Raw genomic sequence first — 19,233 nt, forward strand, 5'->3', positions numbered from 1 at the left:
CTGCAACGGTGGTGCTCACACATCCCCTGGTGGAGGTGGTCAGGGGGCTTGGTAATGAGCCCGAGGTAGCATAGCTAACAGACTGGGTGGGCCTGGAATGAGGCTGCTCAGTGGTCAGGCTCTGGTGTCACTAGGGATTTGTTGTCCTTGGTGACAGCCCTGGCCCCTCCATCTCCTCTCCCACTACCAGCATTGTGCTCCATGGTTTCTGTGTTCTGGATACAGGCTGGGAAGCTGGGTTCTGGTGTCTGATTCCCAGGCTCACTGCCTCATGGTATTAGGTGAGTGTTTCTTGCTATGTGATTCACTTTTGCTATCAGCAAGAAGGGAGACCCTGTCCAGGGCGACACAGGAGAGGCACCAGACCACTTAATTCCACTAACTCCCCTCCTCCAATTGCCCCTTCTGCTCCTCTCCGATTTCATCTTTTGGCCCAGTTCTGAGGAGTCAGGACTCATCCCCTTTGCCCTGCCACTCTCAGCTTAGGCCTTGGTCTGGCTCCTCAGAATCTCTCCCCCAAGCCCTCTTCTTCCTAGGACAGTTTATGCAGAAACCGGGACTTGAGAAGCTTATCTGAAGCCAGCTCCAAAAGCTGGGAGGTGGGGGTGAATAAGGAGGCAAGTCTTTGGCAATAAACCGCATGAAGGGGCAACTCCAGACCACCAGGAAGCTGAGTATGTTGTGGAGTCTCCCACTCTGGGTCCTTAGAGGGGCCCAGGGCACACTGATCTGGCAGCAGAGCCAAGCTGAGTCCTGGCATTCTGCCTGCACCCAGGCCCTGAGGAGCCCCAGGAACACCTGGATGGGTCTTGGAAGGAGGAAGGGCAAGGAAACAGGAATGCAAGATTATGAGAAACCTGAGAAACCTAAAATGGGCAGGTGTCACAAGCTGCAGAGAAGGAGGGGACCTACCGGCCCCTCACATTTTTGGCACGGGTGGGACTGGGCCCAGGAAGAGGTAGGTTGGATTTCATAAAGCTAGAGGCAGCCAGGAATCCGACCATCTGTGATGTGAGGTCAGAGGTCTCCAGCAGAAGGGAAGGCAGGCCAAGGGATCCCGTCCTGGAGATTGCAGATTGGGGACCAAGGAGGCGCATGCAAGTCCCTGGACCGCTGCTCGCCTGGTTCTGTACCACCTGGGGAAGACCCGGGAATGGTTCTTCTATCCTCCGCTTGCCGTTCTTCCCAGGAGAGTCGGGATCAGACTGACACCCTCCAAAAGGCTCCGCCTCTCTCTCTTGGGCCCACCTGGAACCCAGTCCCTGGTCCGTTCCCTCTCCCGCTGGGCTGGGATTTCACACCAGCACTTTGCTGCCCCTTGGTGGCTGCCTGAGGAAAAGCAGCGCCTGGTGCTGCTGCGGAGAAGCAGAGGGCTCCCCACCCCGGCAGGGGTTGTGCGCAGGCTTCCATTACCCGCTCTTCGCCGACCTCTCCAGACCTCTCATCAGCTTCCAGCTTTCCCTTTAGTCCAACCATTGCCGTATATCTGGACCTTGTTTACCTGTCTGCTGTAGACCACCTGTGCGCCACCCCACTCTGGAGCTTCCTCCCAGTGCCTGAGGACAGACACGCATCCTCAGACACAAGTGCTGTCCTTCCCAGGACTCAACTTGCCTGCCTGTGACTGACCGGAGATAAGAATAAAAGTAAGTTTGACACCTGAGCTGCTTCCTTTGCTCGCCTTTGGCTTGTTGCCTCAGATGGCTCAGGGAGTCTGCGTGAGGTTTAACTGGATTACTCGTGAAAGACTCACACCAGAGCTGTTACTCCCAACGTAGTTAAGTGTGAGTTAACTCTCCACATTTATGTAGAAGAGGGACACCGCTCCTCCTTTGCAGAGGCTCTTGGGGCCCCAGAGCTGAAAGGAATCCCATGGAGCTGGCATCTGTCACAGCCGCACGCGAGGCTCCTCCTGCCGGGGCCCTTCCAGGGGAGCCTGCTCCTTTGCGGACAGTTCCTTAGATTATTATCTTGACCCAAAATTTGTTTCTCTAGAAGGAAAGCCTTGTTGTTCCTGGAAAGTTTCCCCGAGAGTTCAGAATTGCTCTGTCCTGTGTCTGCTGTGGGCCTCTCATTTCCTCCCTCTGAACCAGACCTCTGTCGGCTGTCCTCTGCCTGTCCTGGGGGTGTGCACCTGCATGTGTGTGTGCCGTGAGTGCTTGTGTGTTGTGGAGTGGAGGTCAGTAACTTGTCTTTCTCGTTCTGGAGTCTTTAGGTTGAAAATAGCCAAGGACTCAAATCCGAAGAGCCTCAAACGCACAGACTTGGTTTGGGTGTAATTCTGGACCTTGAGCCTGAGCCCGATGCTGTAATGGGATGAACTTTTGGGGGTCTTCGGAAGGGGTTGAATAGATTTTGCATGTGGCCAGAGTGTTGAATGAAGCAGTTTAAAACAATGGCCATGAGTTCTTGACAAGTGGAATGTGACGAAAGTGCCATAGTGTGAGTTCCAAGAGTTCTCTGGCCCAGCAAGTCCAGCAGAATGCCTGGTTGACCCTGGCGGATTCTTCCTGGTTCAGGAGCTCTCCACTGGACCAGTCGCCATGGTACTGCGGTGATATGCAGCGACTGACTGGGCCTAGGTCAGATATTCACCCTGGAGCCACATTCATTGATGAGAATGAGGGAGGTGAGGGATATTTCTCCAAAGGGAAATCAAAGTATGGCTTCCAGCAGAAAGTGGAATGTCAAGTAGGCAAAAACAACACATAATGTCCTGTCCTACCGTAAGACAGGACCCCGTCCTCAAGAAACTCAGCACAGCAGTGCGGAGATGACACGGAAGGAACTATAATGTGATAAGTGCTGTGCTAGTGTATAGTTAGATGGGGGTTAGAAAAGGCTTCTCGGAGAGGCCTTTGAGCTGGGTCTCAAAGGATGAGCAAATTTTAGTCACACAGACAAGGGAGAAGAGGGCCTTTCCGACGAGGGGAACAGCTTGAACGAAGGCCTGGAGGTATGGGGTGTTATGCTGTGTGGAGGGATGGCAAGCCCTCTGAGGTAGGTGGCACACGGGGAGGCGGAGCTCGAGTCTGCAGGCAGTGAGCACTCGGGAGATGATTAAGTAGAGGAGTGACAAGATTAGATCTGTGTTTGGGAAACAACTGTGGAAGACAGTTCAGCAATAGTATCAAGTGACTTTTTGGAGCAGACACTGTTTGGCCCAGAACAGATACTAGATACTTATCCTAAGTGAATAATTGGACAAATGCCAAAAGAATACAAGGCTATCCATTGAAGTAGTGTTCATGAGAGTGACATTTTGGAAACATAAGTGTTACTATTTATAAAGATCAATATTAAACAATAAAGGACTGTTTAACAAATTGCGATAACTCTTATTCCATGAAATACTAAGCAGTCATTAAAAATTATGATATGGGTAAATATTTATATAGCATCACAATATTGCATAATTGTAAATCAAAAAGCAAATTAGAAAGTATTACGCAGAGTATAATCACATTTTTAAATTTTTTAAAAGTATTTTATGCCCTGGCTGGTGTGGCTCAGTGGATTGAACGTTGGCCTGTGATCCAAATGCTCACCAGTTTGATTCCCAGTCAGGGCACATCTGTTGCAGGCCAGGTCCCCAGTAGTGGGGGGCATGAGAAGCAACCACACATTGATGTTTCTCTCCCTCCCTTCCCCCTCTCTAAAAATAAATAAATACAATATTTTCTAAAGTACTTTATGGCTCTTCCTTAAGTAAAATATCAACTAATGAATATAAAAATAATAATAGAATTAGAAAATTAAAATTTTAAGGCTCTTGGCACAAACCTGGCACATCGAATATCATTTCCTGAATCTTAATTTAATTTGTCTTCTGTATAAAATCATATATTGCTGAAAACCTATTCCTTCTTTATAAAACAAACATTCATTCATTTAGGAGGCATTTATTTAGCTTCCAGCACAATGCTAGGGATACAAAGATGAGACATGGTCACTTCCTTCAACAAGTTCATAGTAAGTCAAAAACTGCAATATTGGCCCTGGCTGGTGTGGCTCAGTGGATTGAATGCCAGCTTGGGAACCAAAGGGCCACTAGTTTGATTCCCAGTCAGGGCACACGCCTGGGTTGTGGGCTAGATCCCAGCAGGGGACTCAGGAGAGGCAACCACACATAGATGTTTCTGTCCCTCTCTTCCTCCTCCTGTTCCCCTCTCTCTAAATATAAATAAATAAAATCTTTAAAAACCCTAATACATGTACATTATTGAAAGTTTGGGAAAATGCATTAGTTTCAAGAAAAAAATAAAAGGTCAGCCAGAGCCCTGGCTGGTGTAGCTCAGTGGATTGAGCGCGGGCCTGCACACCAAACAACCTTGGTGCAATTCCCAGTCGGGGCACATGCCTGGGTTGCAGGCCAGTTCCCAGCAGGGGACGCACAAGAGGCAACCATACATTGATGTTTCTCTCCCTCTCTCCTTCCCTTCCCCTCTATAAATAAATAAAATCTTTTAAAAAAGATTTTAAAAAAATGTCAGTCAGAGAAAAAATCAGAAGAGATTAAAAACAAAACGGATGAAGCCTGACTGGCCTGACCAGTGTGGCTCAGTTGGCTGGGTGTTGTCTCGCAAAGCAAAAGGTCATGGGGTTTGATTTCCGGTCAGGGCACAGGTCTAGGTTACAGCTCAGTCCCTGGTCAAGGGCGAGTGCAAGAAGCAACCAACCAAAGTTTCTCTCCCATTCCTTCTCCCTCTCTTTCCGTCTCTCTAGAGATAATCTTATAAAAAATTTAGGAAAGAGATGGAAATTGGAAATTAAGTGTTCACAGACACACACACTCACATTCTTCTCTTCACCCCAACCCCTGGATCCTTCTGATTTGGTGAACCCATAAGTGCAGATTGATCAATATTCAATGTTTACATTATTAAGACTGTGAATTCTGTTGACCACTAAGCTATGTCATATACAATGGTTGCTTTTCCTTTCTTGCACAATAGTTTGCTTTTCTGAAGGTCAATTGCGGTTGTTAGTTGTTTGTTCATTTGCTTCATTTTTCTGTGTTTTTACTGATATCTTTTTTCTTAGCCCTCCTCTAAGTGGGTAGATGTCCTCTCAATATATTTGAGTACATTAGATGTTCTATCAGTTTCCTCATGTTGACACCATCTTCCCAGAATCTCCTGCCTTCTCTCACCTGTGCTGTTCACTCTGAAGATCTGCTGGCGGCTACTGTCCAGGAAGCTTCCGGGGTCTCCTGGGATTCCCTCACCACTCTCCTCTGTTGTAAACCTGCGTTCTGGATCCCATCAACTTCACTTTTTTGGTTTTCCACCTTGTTTTGGTAAAAGTGCTTTCCAGAAAGAGTTCATGGGAGATAATGTTTTGGGCTTCTTGCTTGTCTGAAAAATGTCTTCACTGTGTCTTTACACTTCATTGTTTATATATAGAATGAAAGATCAGAAAGAGCTTTCCTTCAGAATCTTTAAGGCATTGTTTCATTGCCTTCCGGGTGCCAGTGTGGCTCTTGTGGTTCAGTGCCATTGTGATTCTTGATCCTGTGGATTTAATATTTTGGTTTGAATCTGTCTGGAAATATGTCTTTTTTTTTTCTTGTCAGTGTTCTAAAATTTTACCATGTTATGTCTTGTTGTAGAACTACTTTTATCCATTATAAAGATACCTTTGAATTCTGTGAAATTTTCACGAATTATTCCTTTGCTAGTTCTTTGACAAATAGTTTGATAATTCCTCGTGCTTTCTCTTTCTGGAAGTTCTGTTATTTAGATATCAGAACTTCCCTTCTAGGCTGGTCTCTATCTTTTGTCCTCTATTTTCTATCTCTGCCTTCTTTCCTCCATTTCTGTTCGTCAACCAAGAACCCTGACTGATATAATAAAAATGATCAATTTCAGAGGGGAGAAGAGGAGGAGAGGATTTTGTCCACCTATTTTCTGTCTGAAAATAGAGGAGGGAATTAGCTGTCAGTAATCTGCAGATCCTATGGGATTTTAAACGGGACAAGAAAATGGTTTGGATTGGGGCGGGCAGGCTACAGAAAGTCTTCTAAAAGGTCTTCACGCATATTCTTCATCTCATCAGTAATTAATAAAGGTAAACATTTAGCTTTATGCATCCCTTGGAGTCTAAAGCATATCTTGTGGAGAGACAGAGGATGAGAAATATCCTTATTTCCATTTTATCTTCCATTTGGGATTCAGGCCAAAAAAAAAAAACCAATATGTGAACAAGGAAAATCTGAAGCCTATATCCTATTTAATGAATCGATGTACAAAAACCCAGCTCCAATCTTCTGGCCTATATTCTGCAAATATTCACTCTCTCTCTCTCCTCTCCCACTCACCCTGGACAGAGACTAATTAGTTTTCTCCCAAACCCATGCGTTTTTTCTTCCTGGACACATTGCTGGGTTCCCTACCCCTCTTACATCCGGGTGGGCCAGGGGGCTGAGTTCTGGCCAGTGGAATATGTGTGAAAACAAGGAATGCGTGTTCTGGACTCAGCCCCAAAATCATCACTTGAGATTCTCCAGCCTCTCTCCTCCCTCATCTGCAGCCAGATAAAGAGGATTCACTCAAGAACACCAGGGCCTCTAGGAAAGGCAGAACATCTAAGTGAGTTCACAAAGTCTCTGAGAAGCAGAGGGTCTTTCCTTCCTCCCTCACTGACCCACACTGGACTGTGACACAAGGGAGAAATAAACCTTTATTGAGATTTGGAGGTTGTCTGTTATAGCACTTGGCCTACCCTGACTAATTTGACTCCATATTTGAAGAAACTGCCTTTACCTCCTGGGTCTCCGTTTCCTCGTCTGAAAATGAGGGGTTTAGAATGGTTGCCTTTCCGCCATAACACTCCATCTATAAAGTATGTGGTTTCAAACTCTACAAGGACTAATTGCAGAATTTTTTAATTACAATAAAGAGGAGATTCTCCATGTAGAGATGGGCTGTGTTTCAAAAGTCCAGGCATGAGCCCCTTGTTAGAGCACTGCTTATGTCAGAAGATAGATTTAACATCTTAAAGTGAGCACAAGTTCGTGCTTAATGCTCAGTCTGAGGCCCCCCAGCTCCAGCTGTAGGCAGTGAGTGAGGCAGGAACGGAGCAGAGACTCTGAAGCGCGACCAGAGAAGGGCATGGGGGGAGGGGAGGACAGGATGGACCTCGGGCCAGGCTGACCGTTGCAGGAGCTTCCTTGGGAGGCCGCAGGAGCCGCCATACATGTGAATCACCCCTATCTTGGATATTTCCAATTCCACTCCTTAATTTTAACTGTGCTTGGGTACAAGTTTTGTGCAGGACAGAGGTGGATTTACTGTGGAGCTAATAAAGCTTGTGCTTCAGGATCCCCCTTCTGAGGCCTTAGAATTTTGTTCAAAAGGTTTTCATAAAATTTGAAAAAGTAAGATATTTTAACTGTAGTTGGTCAAGGCTGCTTCCTATTTCCACTTCAGTTCCTCTCCTTCCCATTTCCCTTTGTGTTAGACAGCACCGGAATGGCCGTAGGGGTTTTCAGAATCCAGCTGAGGGGAAGTTTAGTTGGGACACATTACATTTGGTATCTATTCATGTGGTTTATAGTTACTTCCACATGTAGCTGAGCTCTGACCCACAGCCCAGATGAAGGGATAGCTCCAGAAATCTCTTATCTGCCTATATTGCTAACTCACCTGGAATTGCAATTTGTAAGTGCAAGGCCAAAGTTCAAATCCAGATATAAGCATTTCCTACAGCACCTTGTACCAGGAGTATAAGGGACTGAAGGAGAGTCACGCTTTAAAAATATACAAAGCCAGAAGCAATCTGAGGAAAATTCTTCCGATCATCAGCTGTGCAAAAATATAAGCAAAAAGGTTTCTCTCCATGTTGACATCCAATACAGAGAAGTTTTGTCCTGTTGCCAATATACTCGGTAACAGTGTATATACCATTACAAATGTATTATTCAGTCTTTTCTTTTTCGATGCGAACTGTTCAAAATACAATGTATCAGAATTCCAATCCTTTTACAACGTTTGATGACTTGACTTAAATAACTGATACGGACACAGATAATTAAAAACTCATAAAACATCACTTCTAATGAGGTTTTCGGAGACCAATTGGGCCAGGCGCGAGGGCTGAGCTACTCGGGAGACTGAGGCAGGAGGATCGCTGGAGCCCAGGAGTTCTGGGCTGCAGTGCGCTGTGCCCACCAGGTGTCCGCACCAGAATGATGACTTCGGCACCAGTACGGTGACTTCCGGGAATGGGGGCGCCACCAGGTTGCCTAAGGAGGTGGACCGGTCCAGTTCAGAAACGGAGGAGGTCAAACGTTCCGTGCCAATCAAAGACAAATCGACTAGTAAACGTAGTCAGTTCAAAGAGTGTCAAGTTCTCTCTTGACAAGATGTCCACACCAGCAGTACCGGTGAGTATTCCTGCGGCCACTCCTGCCCCTTGGCCCCAAGCCTCAGCCCCAGACCTGGCCCCAACCTCAGTTCCAGCCTCGGCCCCAGTTCCAGCGCCGGTCCCAGCTCCACCTCCAGTGTCAGCCTCATGCCCAGACCCGGCGGCAGTGCAGCGGAGGCGACCTCTGGGCTCTGGGCTCCTGGCCGGGCTGGGCCTCAGCGCCAGCCGCCTCCCCCTAACCCCGTCCCCCCCCCCCCCCCCCCCCCCCGCGCAGACCCCCGCGCAGTTGCTGGCTGGTCCTGCTCTACCAGGTCCCTTCCTGGGGCCGTGTGGTCCGGCTGCACCCGGTCCTTTTGGCCTCCATCGTGGACAGCTACGAGCGACGCAACCATCGGAACTCTGCTGGGAACCACTGACAAGCACTCGGCGGAAGTCACCAGGCTGTTTTCCAGTGCCTCACAATGAGTTCAGAAGACGGGCTGCTAACATGGAATTTGCTAAGAACATGTATGGCGACCTGGACAAGAAAGCTGAGCTCCTCGAATGAGCACCTCCTGGGCTGGCACGCTGCAGGCCGCGACGCCACGGAGCGCGCTGCTGACCCGGGAGCACTGCAGCCTGGAAGCCCCAGCCCCACTCACCTCACTGGGGACGCGAGCCTCCAGAATGGTCGCGTGGGCTTTAGGCTTATGTCAGCACTTTAACGGGTGTCCGTGAGGGGACCGTGGGGGCGATATTCACACCTCCGACAGTGAAACATGCGTATTTTGACCCTGAACACATTGGAGTTGCCCTGACCGTGAAGACCCGTTTTAGGCCCAACCGGGTGTTGTACTCTCAGGGATCCGCAGCAAGCAGCCCAGTCACCAGCGCTCCCCCAGCAGGCCCTGACACAGCCGGCCCTGACGCCGTGTCCCAGCTGCAGAAGTGTACGGACTGGACAGGTGTCAGCCGACCGTACTGTGGGCCCCTCCTTGATGAGTCTGGTTACCCGCGTGCCCAGGGTAGTTTCTGATGACTTTGAGACCATGGTCACCAGCAACATTAATGCCCTGCAGATGGGGACCTGCCTGGCCAGGCTCACACAGTCACAGGGCGCCCTCAGTGAGAAGCCTGTGGACGTGTAAATGGGCCCCAGCAGCGCTCCTTCCGCTCTGCACCCCCCCGCCCCCACCCTAGGACTCAGAATGAAGTGGGGATGGCTTCTTGTGGTTTGAGTCACACCGATAGGGTCAACTGCTGGGACTCTGAATGCATGTAGCCCATCTTTTGTAAATAAAAAAAAATTTTAAGAGTCATTTAAGATTAGTCCCTGCACAACAAAATTTGAAATGCTGTGGAATCTTATAGCTCACAGAGAAAAGAAATTTTGATCAAGGGTGTTCCCAGTTTGGTGACAAACCCAAATATTTACATGATATTGCCAAAAACAAACTGTGAACCCGAAAGAAACTTTCCTAAACAATCAAAAAATAAAAGAAATCTGACCCACTGTGCTAAGAAAAGTCTGAATTACCTTTGTAGTCCTCTCTATAAAGGAGTACTACTATCAAAATGTTGTCATATAAAAAAGCAATCAAAGAGCAAACAGCCAAAAATTAATATTTGAGTATGGGAATTTTCTATGATATTTGTGGTATTTGTCAGCTTTTTTTAATGTGTAAATTGTTCCCCTGGCTAACAAACTGGTAGCTCAGTTCATTAGTGCATTGTCCCGATAGATACTCAAGGTTGCAGGCTCACTCCCGGCTCAGGGCACAGACAAGAATCAACCAATGAATGCATCAATAAGTGGAACAACAAATCAACATCTCTCTTTCCTCCCCCATAAAATCAGTAAGTAAAAAATATGTCATTTGTTGTAATTTATGTTCTTACTATAAATAAATGCTATTCGCTTTAACATTAATCTTATGTTTGCGATTTTTTCTTTAAGCCCCACCCCCACACCCACAATCGTGTAAGCGGTGGGCTCTAGAGAACCCGCCGCTACAGTGCAGAGCACGCTCTCAGGTGCTGCTGCTGCTGCGGCTATTTCAGGTGTTGCGACTGACTTCTTAGGCCCCAGACCCAGGAGCTGAGTACTGTCCGGTTATCTGGACCCATCGGGCTCTGAAAACCGGGTACAGGTTCAAAAAGTCACCAAAGTGGGTCAAACTAAAATGCTTCTTCATGGGCTCACCTCTGAGGCATTTTAGGTTCCTAGTAACACTACCAGGCGCCCCCCTATCTTTGCTTCTCAAGGATCCCAGGGTCAGGAGACACCTGCTTTTTACCATGCAGGCCTGTTGCCTTTTTTCCCCCTTCTTCCTGATGAACAGTGTTTTGAGAATTTAAAAACATGCCAGTGTCCTTCCTTTAATTTCATTAAAGAGTTTAATGAAATTAAACTCTTTATTGGCAAATTATATATATACATTGTTTAAACAAGGAAACAAAAACAGTGTTTACTAATAAGCAAGGTGATTCCAGCTCCTTGATATTTAGGTGTTTCGAAATGTTCACAGCAGCATCGTCTAGTGACAAAAAGGAGTAAGCACAGTTCGCCCTCAGCTGTCAAACACTGGGAACAGAAACGGTGCTAGTGCCGCTGTTCCCCCTTCCCCACCCCCGCCCACCCCTTTTCCCCCCTGAGGAAAGTTGTGCAGAGTACTGCAGTTTATTCAGTTCCACTGTGACTTTTGGTCATTAATTTATGTCCTCAAACAGATCAGGCAGTGATCAAAGTATGAAGTAAAAACTGGGAGGAAAAGAGTCAGGGACTATTTTTATCTTGATGTCACTGTCTGCAGAGTTCATGGTCCCTTAGAAGTTCAGCAAATCGCTGGTCTCGAGAATCAGAAAGCCTCTTTAAGATGGTTGCTCAGGTAGGGAGAGGTCAGCACAACTCTGCTGACCCTTGGCTGAACCTGTTGGAGATTCTGGGTCATCCTGGCTTCTGACTTGAACCTGCTACGTAGGCTGACCCCTGAGTTTTGCTCCTTACCAGCTCTGCTTTTTCCTTTCTCCAGCTCAGCCCACATTCTGCCCAGCTCCTCTCCAGTGTGTCTGTTTCAGTTTGGGTCCTTTCTCCCTTCCATTTTTGTTTTTGCAAAACAGATCTGGCTTTAGTCACCAGGGAAGTTAATCCCTTGCATCGTTTATTAAATTTGCTTTTTTAAAAAAAATTTAATTTCGCTGTGGTAAGAACATTTAACATAAGAGTTGCCCTCTTAACATATTTTTTACTATACAGTACAAGTTTGTTTTCCATAGGCATAGTGTACAGTTCTCATGAAACTTATTCATCTTGCATAATTGAAGTTTATGTCTTGATTAGCCCCTCTCCCTTTCCCTCTCCTCCAGCACCTGGCAACTGCCATCCTATTCTTCTATTCTGTGAGTTGGACTATTTTAAACACCTTTATGTAAGTGGAATCGTACAGTATTTGTCCTTCCATGACTGACTTGTTTTACTCAGGATAATATTCTCAAGGTTTATCCATGTCTTCATAAATGGCAGGATTTCCTTCTTTTTTGAAATGTATAATATTCCATTGTACGTGTATAACACATTTTAAAATCTGTCCATCTGTTGATAGACATTTGTTTCCACATATTGGCTAATTGTGAATAATGTTGCAATGAACAGGAAGTGCTAATATCTCTTTGACATCCTGATTTCAATGCTTTCGGATAAATATCCAAAAATAAGATTGCTGGATCATATTGGGGTTCTATTTTTAATTTTTTAAGGAAACTCCATACTATTTTCTATAGTGGTTGCACCATTTTACATTCCTACCAATAGCATGCAACGGTTTTCTCCACATCCTGCCAACACTTGTCTTTTGTTGTTTTTATAACAGCCATCCTAACAGATGTGAGGTGACATTTCATTGTGGTTTCAATTTTCATTTCCTAGATGATTACTGACATTGAGCGTCTCTACATATACCTGGTGTCCATTTGCATGTCTTCCTTTGGAGAAATGTCCATTCAAGTTCGTTGACCATTTAAAAATCATTTTATTAGGGTTTTTTTTTTGCTATTGAGTTATAGGAGTTCCTTATATATTTAGGAAATTAATCCCTTATCAGATATATGCTTTGCAAAAATGTTCTTCCATTCTGTAGGTTGCTTTTTCACTTTCTCAGTGGTTGCCTTTGCTGTACATAAGCTTTTTAGCTTGATGTAGTCTCAATTCTCTATTTTTGTTTTTCTTGTCTGTCCTTTTGTTTTCATGTATATGAACTGGTTGCCAAGATCAATGTTGTGAAGACTTTCCCTGTTTTTGTTTTTGTTTTTTTTCTAGCAGTGATAAAGTTTCAGGTCTCATGTTTAAGTTGTTAATCTGTTTTGAGTTCATTTTTGTGTAAGATAAGGGTCTACTTTCATTCTTCTTCATGTGTATAACCAGTTTTCCCAGCAGCATTTATTGACATTGAGTTTTCATTCAACAAATATTTGAGCATCTCTGGCCCAAGCATTGTGGTTGGCATGGCCATTCAAGGCTGTGAATAACTTAATGGTTGCATGTATGCCCTCTGAAGCCAGACTGCCTGGGATCAAATTCTGGTGCAACCATTTCTAACTGTGTGACCTTGGGCAAGTTACTAACTTCCTTGTGCCCCAGTGTCCTTATCTACATAAAAGGGATTATATGTATGGTTCTTTCTCCCATAGTTGGTGTGAGGATTGGTTAAAGGGCCTAGAAAAGTGTCTGACATCGGGTAAGCACTCTTAAGCACTGGCTCCTAAGGCATAGTCCTTGCCTCTCAAGAAGCTCACAGTCTACCCCTGCCCTGCCCACCTGTCCCATCTGGCAGGCATGGCCATTTGGGTCTTTTGGCACCTCAAATTCCATGATTCCTGGCTACCCTTTCCTGGAATCACGGGATAAACCAAGTGCAGATTCCTATGTCACAGTTTTGCTGTGTGACCCTGGACAAGTGACTTCTATTCTCTGTCTCTCACTTTATCCATTTGTAAAGGAAGAAAGTTGGATCAAAATTGACTTCCAAGATCCCAACGAGCTCCTCATTCTGGATAGTCCAAGCTGAAACTATGTCAGCTTGGGAAAGTCACTTAACCTCTCTGTTCTTGTTTTCTGACGTGTAAAATGTGATAATGTTACCAACCACTTCCCAGTTTAGGTGAGAACGCTTAACCGAAAGCCAACGCTGGGTGTCAGCGTTCGCTCAGCAAACACCGCCTTCTGGTCCACTGGCCTAGGCCAATCGGCGCAGGCGCACTGTCTCCACGGCCGCAGGTTCCCGACTTCCGGTTCCGCGGGGACCCAGGGGCCAGACCAAGGTAATGGCGGCGTCCGCGAGACTGGACGCCGGAAGCATAGAGGAGGCCGCGGTGGAAGAGAAACCGCGAGCTCTGGAACCCGGGGCCGCCCCGTTTGGAAATTTCCCTCACTATTCCCGCTTCCACTCTCCAGAGCAACGGCTCCGCCTCCTGCCTCCGGAGCTGCTTAGCCAGCTCTTCCCTCAGGGTCCCGAGACGAAGCCCATTCTGGGGCTAGACGTGGGTTGTAACTCCGGGGTGAGTGACAGGGGAAGGATCGGAGATCCGGGAGTCCAGCAGTTGGCTGCCTCCTTATCCACTGGGATTCTGGCCTGGGCTTGACATCACAGCTTTCCCAAAATGAGCTTAAAGGTGTAGTGTTGATAGACTCCGTGCTGCTACTAGCTGCTCTCCAGGGTCCCGCCACCATCTGTCAGGAATCTTGTGGCAGAATATCTAGCTACGTTTCGAATTTCTGCGTCTCGGCCTCCGCGTTCGCCACCTGGAGGCCAAACCGGGGGTGGGGAGATTCATCGTGCCTGGGCCTCCGGCGTTTGCCTCCTGCCAGAAGCCCGTGTGCCAGAGAAGCCCGTGGCTGGGTAGAGGGGTCTTCCAGAGACCTGTTTTTGGGAGCATGGGGGTGGGATAGGTTTACTGGAAGAGATGAGCCAGAGGTGACTGAATGGTGCCTGGAATTAAGATTCATGTGCTCAGTGGTTCAGGACACCCTGGAGTCAAGTTGATATTTATTTTAAAAGCAGTGAGTTTACGGAGTAAAGGTGTAGTGTTGTAGTGTCTCTACACAGTGTAGAGAGGGGTGAGAAGGAAAAATACAGCATCCTAGTGGAGGGAGGCATTGCTGTGCTGTCTTACTGAAAAGGTATTCTTAGATGAGTAACGGTTACAGTTAAATCACGTGCAAAATAGCGAAATGTCTCTGACACCAAACGCTTCATACTCCACCTCCAAGAGTGGCAGAGGTTGGGAGAATTTTGTTGTGTTGCTGGTCACCCACAAAAGAGATTTTGGTGAAGGGCTGAAGGCTATAGAGACACAGCTGATAAAGGGGAGAGGGACTTTTGGATACAAACTCAAAGCTGGAATTAGCAAATAGGTGGGTATCTGGTTGTCCCCTGGAAACATTTCTCCATTATGATGATATAGGAAGTCAGAGGGGGAAAGCAATATAAAAAAGACTGGGTTTAAGGCTTGGGATTTTATGAAAGGCATTAGGAAACCATAGGAGATTTTAAAGTTGACAGGAGTGTGTGTGTGTGTGTGTGTTTGTGTGTGTGTGTTAGAGGCAAGGACATACTTGTAATTAATAAGGGCGGTGGTTCCCAAACCTGGTTGTACATTCAGGGAGCAAGTCTCTACTGGCTCTGAATCTTCCTTTTCCCTACACAGAGGCTAATGCCATTCATAACTTCTTGGCTATGCATCCTGTGTGTATGTAAGCATTGATGTATGTATAAATACCTCCTCTCTTTTAGTTTTACAAATGGTAGTACAATATTTTGCACCCTGCTTTTCTTTGTTTCTTTTTTATTGAGTTTACTGGGGTAACATGGGTTAATAAAATATAGAATTTGAACCCTGGCTGGTGTAGCTCAGTGGATTGAGTTCTGGCCTGCAAACCAAAGGGTTGCAGGTTCGATTCCCAGTCAGGGCACATGCCTGGGTTGCCAGCCAGGTCCCTGGTGCAAGTGTGCAAGAGGCAACCACACACTGATGTTTCTATCCTTCTCTTCCTCCCTCTAAAAATAAATAAAATCTTTAAAAATAAATAAATAAAATTATATAGGATTCAGGTGTACAATTCTATAATACATCATCTGTATATTGTATTTCACCTTGCTTTTTATTTAATAATTGAAGGTCACTCATGTTGCTGCATTCTTTTTCAGCAGCTTTATAATATTTTATTGTACAGATGCACCATAATTTATGGTGTGCTTTGTTTAAACTTTAAAAACTCCTAGGCCCCACTCTAGACCTACTAGATCAGGATCTTGGGATGTTAAACCCTTGATTCTGTATTTTCTTTTTTAAGCTTCCAGGGGACTCTAGGATTGTAGAATCAAGGATGGAGAGGATGAAGAGATGTGGTGAGGGGAAGGACTGATATGACAAAATGACTGGTCAAACATGGGGCACACCCAAGATCAGATAGGAGGAGGGAGACAGCAAAGAAGTAAATACATGGAAGCTTATTAGAAATACAGAATCACAGCCCCCACTCCAGATTTGCTAAATCAGCATTTATTTTAACAAGATCCCTCCTAGGCAATAAGTATGCCCATTGAAGAGTAAGAAGCCTGGTGTAGAAAAAGGAATCTAATGTAGCCTAACTCTTGCTGTATACTAACTATGTGACATGGGGCAAGTAAAGTCACTAGCCTCTGGACCATAATTTTTAAAATATAGTTGTGGAGTTTTTTGTTTGTTTGTGTGTGTGTGTGTGTGTGTGAGCCATTCCACACACAGAAAAGTGCATAAAACATAAATCTATACTTACGAGTTACTATAAAACAGCCCCCTTTATGACCACCATCTAGGTCAAGAATGAAACATCTTCAGTAGCCCACGAGTTTCCCATATACCTTTTGTACCTTTTTCTGTTCATTAGCTCCCCTCCACACAGAAGTAAGAACTAGTCTGACTTTTATTATTGTTTCTTTATACCTCACTATTTTTGTACTTCTAAACAATAAAGTTTAATGTTATCTTTTTTCAATTTTTTTAATTGAGAGAGAATACTGATTTGATGTTCCACTTACTATGCGTTCATTAGTTGATTATTGTATGTAGCCTGACCCCAGGGATCAAGCCTGCAACCTTGGCCTATTGAGACAGTGCTCTGGCCAACTGAGTTGCTTGGCCAGGGCTAATTTTATCCACTTTTAATTTCATATAAATGAAGTTTATTGTGTATTTTATGGTTTGCTCTTTTTTCAGCATTACATGTGTTTATGAAAGTCATTCATGTTGCTGTAATTAGCTGAATTCCTTCATTTTTAACTACTTTTTAGTATTCCATCTTAATGACTACATCACATTTATTTATCCATACTACTATTATAGGACATCTGGGTTGTTTCCAGCCACATTCTCTTCACCTGCACCAAAGGCATAAATATTTTCCTTACAGGATTGTTACATAGAGTAAATGAAGTAGTGAATAGGAAAATGCCTTGAGAAAGTGTATAGAGCAACATTAATTTGAGTTAGTAATAATGGTTATAGAAGTCAAAGTTGGAGAAAGGAGATGGTTACTTGTTTAAGAGTCAAAAAAAGTAGTAAGTTGGTGAAAATCATAGATGCAAAAACAGAATACATCTCAGAAGAGAATGATGAAGCATAGGACAGGTAGTAAAACTAAAGCTGTAGAGTGAAGGCTGAGTGAGGACTTTTTGGAACCCACTTTCCAAACCACAGGTCTGAGAAGCAGGTTTTTGTAAGATGGTGCTTGCTCTATTCCTCACCTTCCTGGTAAGGAGCACAAGTTATGCCCCTGGAACCTTTCCTCCTCCCTGGAGTCTGAGCTGCCCCCAAAACAAAAAGGTATTTACAAGCATATGAAGCTGAAAAATACTGCGCTAGTTTCTTTCCTGAATCTATTGAGTTGTACTACCCAGTCTGCCGTCAGTCAGGAAAGCGTAGAAATAATTCATTACAGCCGGTCACCCCTGGAGGGCGCTGAGAGCCTGCTTTGTGGAAATCTTTCCGGCAACCTCCCTTAGCTATCGTTTAGGAGCCTCGCACCCTCTAAAGCCAGGAGTATAAGGCTGTCTCAGTAAAAGATAGGAGGGTAAGAGATAAGTTTCTCTTTTCTTCACTGGTTGAAAGCGGCAATGACAAAGCTCTTTTGGATTCCCCTAGGACCTAAGTGTGGCTCTGTACAAACACTTCCTTTCCCTACGTGATGGGGAGATGGTCCCAGACGCTTCAAGAGAATTCCGTCTCCTCTGCTGCGACATAGATCCAGTCCTGGTGGAGCGAGCTGAAAAAGAATGCCCTTTTCCTGATGCCTTAACTTTTATTACCCTGGACTTCATGAATCAAAGGAGCCGGAAAGTTCTCTTGAACTCGTTCTTAAGCCAGTTTGGACGTTCAGTGTTTGACATTGGCTTCTGCATGTCGATAACCATGTGGATTCATCTGAACCACGGGGACCGTGGCCTGTGGGAGTTCCTGGCTCACCTCTCCTCCCTCTGCCGCTACCTGCTTGTGGAGCCACAGCCCTGGAAGTGTTATCGGGCAGCTGCAAGGCGTCTTCGAAAGCTGGGCCTCCACGACTTTGACCATTTCCACTCCCTTGCCATCCGAGGTGATATGGCCAGTCAGATTGTAAAAATCTTGACTCAGGACCATGGCATGGAATTAGTATGCTGCTTTGGCAACACCAGCTGGGACCGGAGCCTTTTGCTCTTCAGGGCAAAACAAACCACAGAGACTCATTTGATCCCTGAATCACTGACAGAAGGGAAAGAAAGGAGCAGGTTAAGATCCTGGAGGTAGTAGTGAGGTGAGAGGGTGAGAAGACCAGGAAGGAGATACTGTAAGGGTTTTATCCTGAGAATTAATTTCAGTCTCCTTAACTCTTTAACAGCTAGGCTGCTTCAAAACCTGGGGGAAAGCTTTCGGCAAAATGTCCAAGATGCAATTGAAAAAATCAGAATCTCTTCCCCATTATTTGGGATGATCCTGGAGGAGAATGCATCTGTCCTGGGCTATCTGGATTGAAATGGCCTGGAGAAAATGATTCTGTTTCTGGGATAGTGAAGGAGCTGCTTTTGGTGGCTATAAAGACTAGGCTAGCAGCCTCAGAATGCTTCAGTTCCCTGGGCCGCTTGAATCTGATCTGGCTTCTTCAGGACCTACTCATCATGCCTTGGGGCAAAACCTCACAATACAATCTGAAAGAGTCAATGGCCTGGCTAAAGGAGAGAGTTGGTAGAAAAACACCTTATCTTTCCAGAGCAAGTCAAGTCTCCAACATGACCAGGCTCAGCACAGCAGTTACAGATCCTAGGCAATATGCACTGGCTGACATTTAAAAGATGTTTGAAAGGTTTAAATTATGGGAGGACATAGAAGAGGTAAAGTGGGAGATAAATGGTTCATCACTTTGGGTGATGAACACAACAATACAATATATAGATGATGTATTATAGAACTGTATGCCTGAAACCTGTATAATTTTTATTAACCAATGTTACCCCAATAAATTCAATAAATAAATTATTTTAATTATGAACCCCAAATCCAAGTAGTATAAATGAAATGAAGTGGGACTGTATATAATATATATATATAATTATTCATAATAAAAGTGATGAGGATGGTTGAGAATGTCCTGTGAACCTAGGGTAGAAAAGAAACTTCTGCTTTTACCTACTCTAACCAGGAAGTTTCAGCTCAAGCAAAAACCTCACCCAAGCTCAGAACAGAAAACAAGCCAGTGAGTAAGTTAACTCTGGACTTTTGGGGCAGCATCCTCTACCAAAGAACACCAGTATGGAGGTGGGAGACACACACCAGTGTGGGGTGGGAATACGTGTGAGAAGCACGCCTAGAATGCAGTCTGCA

At 45.4% G+C, this 19,233-nt stretch overlaps 1 protein-coding gene and 1 pseudogene across 1 annotated transcript; both read left to right on the top strand.

The window, feature by feature from the left end:
• Positions 1-8,261: 8,261 nt before the first annotated feature.
• Positions 8,262-9,607, top strand: LOC118976492 (eukaryotic translation initiation factor 3 subunit F-like; annotated as a pseudogene).
• Positions 9,608-13,633: 4,026 nt separating this feature from the next.
• Positions 13,634-18,532, top strand: BCDIN3D (BCDIN3 domain containing RNA methyltransferase). The gene is made up of 2 exons (XM_037030989.1): positions 13,634-13,899; positions 17,524-18,532. The coding sequence occupies exons 1-2, from the start codon at positions 13,666-13,668 to the stop codon at positions 18,160-18,162; spliced, it is 873 nt and encodes a 290-aa protein (XP_036886884.1). The 5' UTR covers positions 13,634-13,665; the 3' UTR covers positions 18,163-18,532.
• Positions 18,533-19,233: the final 701 nt, after the last annotated feature.

This window comes from Sturnira hondurensis, unplaced genomic scaffold (assembly GCF_014824575.4).
Source record: "Sturnira hondurensis isolate 20B ecotype Veracruz unplaced genomic scaffold, ASM1482457v3 Scaffold0020903, whole genome shotgun sequence".
Classification (NCBI taxonomy): Eukaryota; Metazoa; Chordata; class Mammalia; order Chiroptera; family Phyllostomidae; genus Sturnira; species Sturnira hondurensis.

Bases quoted from the DNA above. Each gene is read 5' to 3' on its own strand.
- BCDIN3D (XM_037030989.1), top strand. From the start codon at position 13,666: ATGGCGGCGTCCGCGAGACTGGACGCCGGAAGCATAGAGGAGGCCGCG. The intron at 13,900-17,523 runs GTGAGTGACAGG...GGATTCCCCTAG, and splicing joins ACGTGGGTTGTAACTCCGGG to GACCTAAGTGTGGCTCTGTA.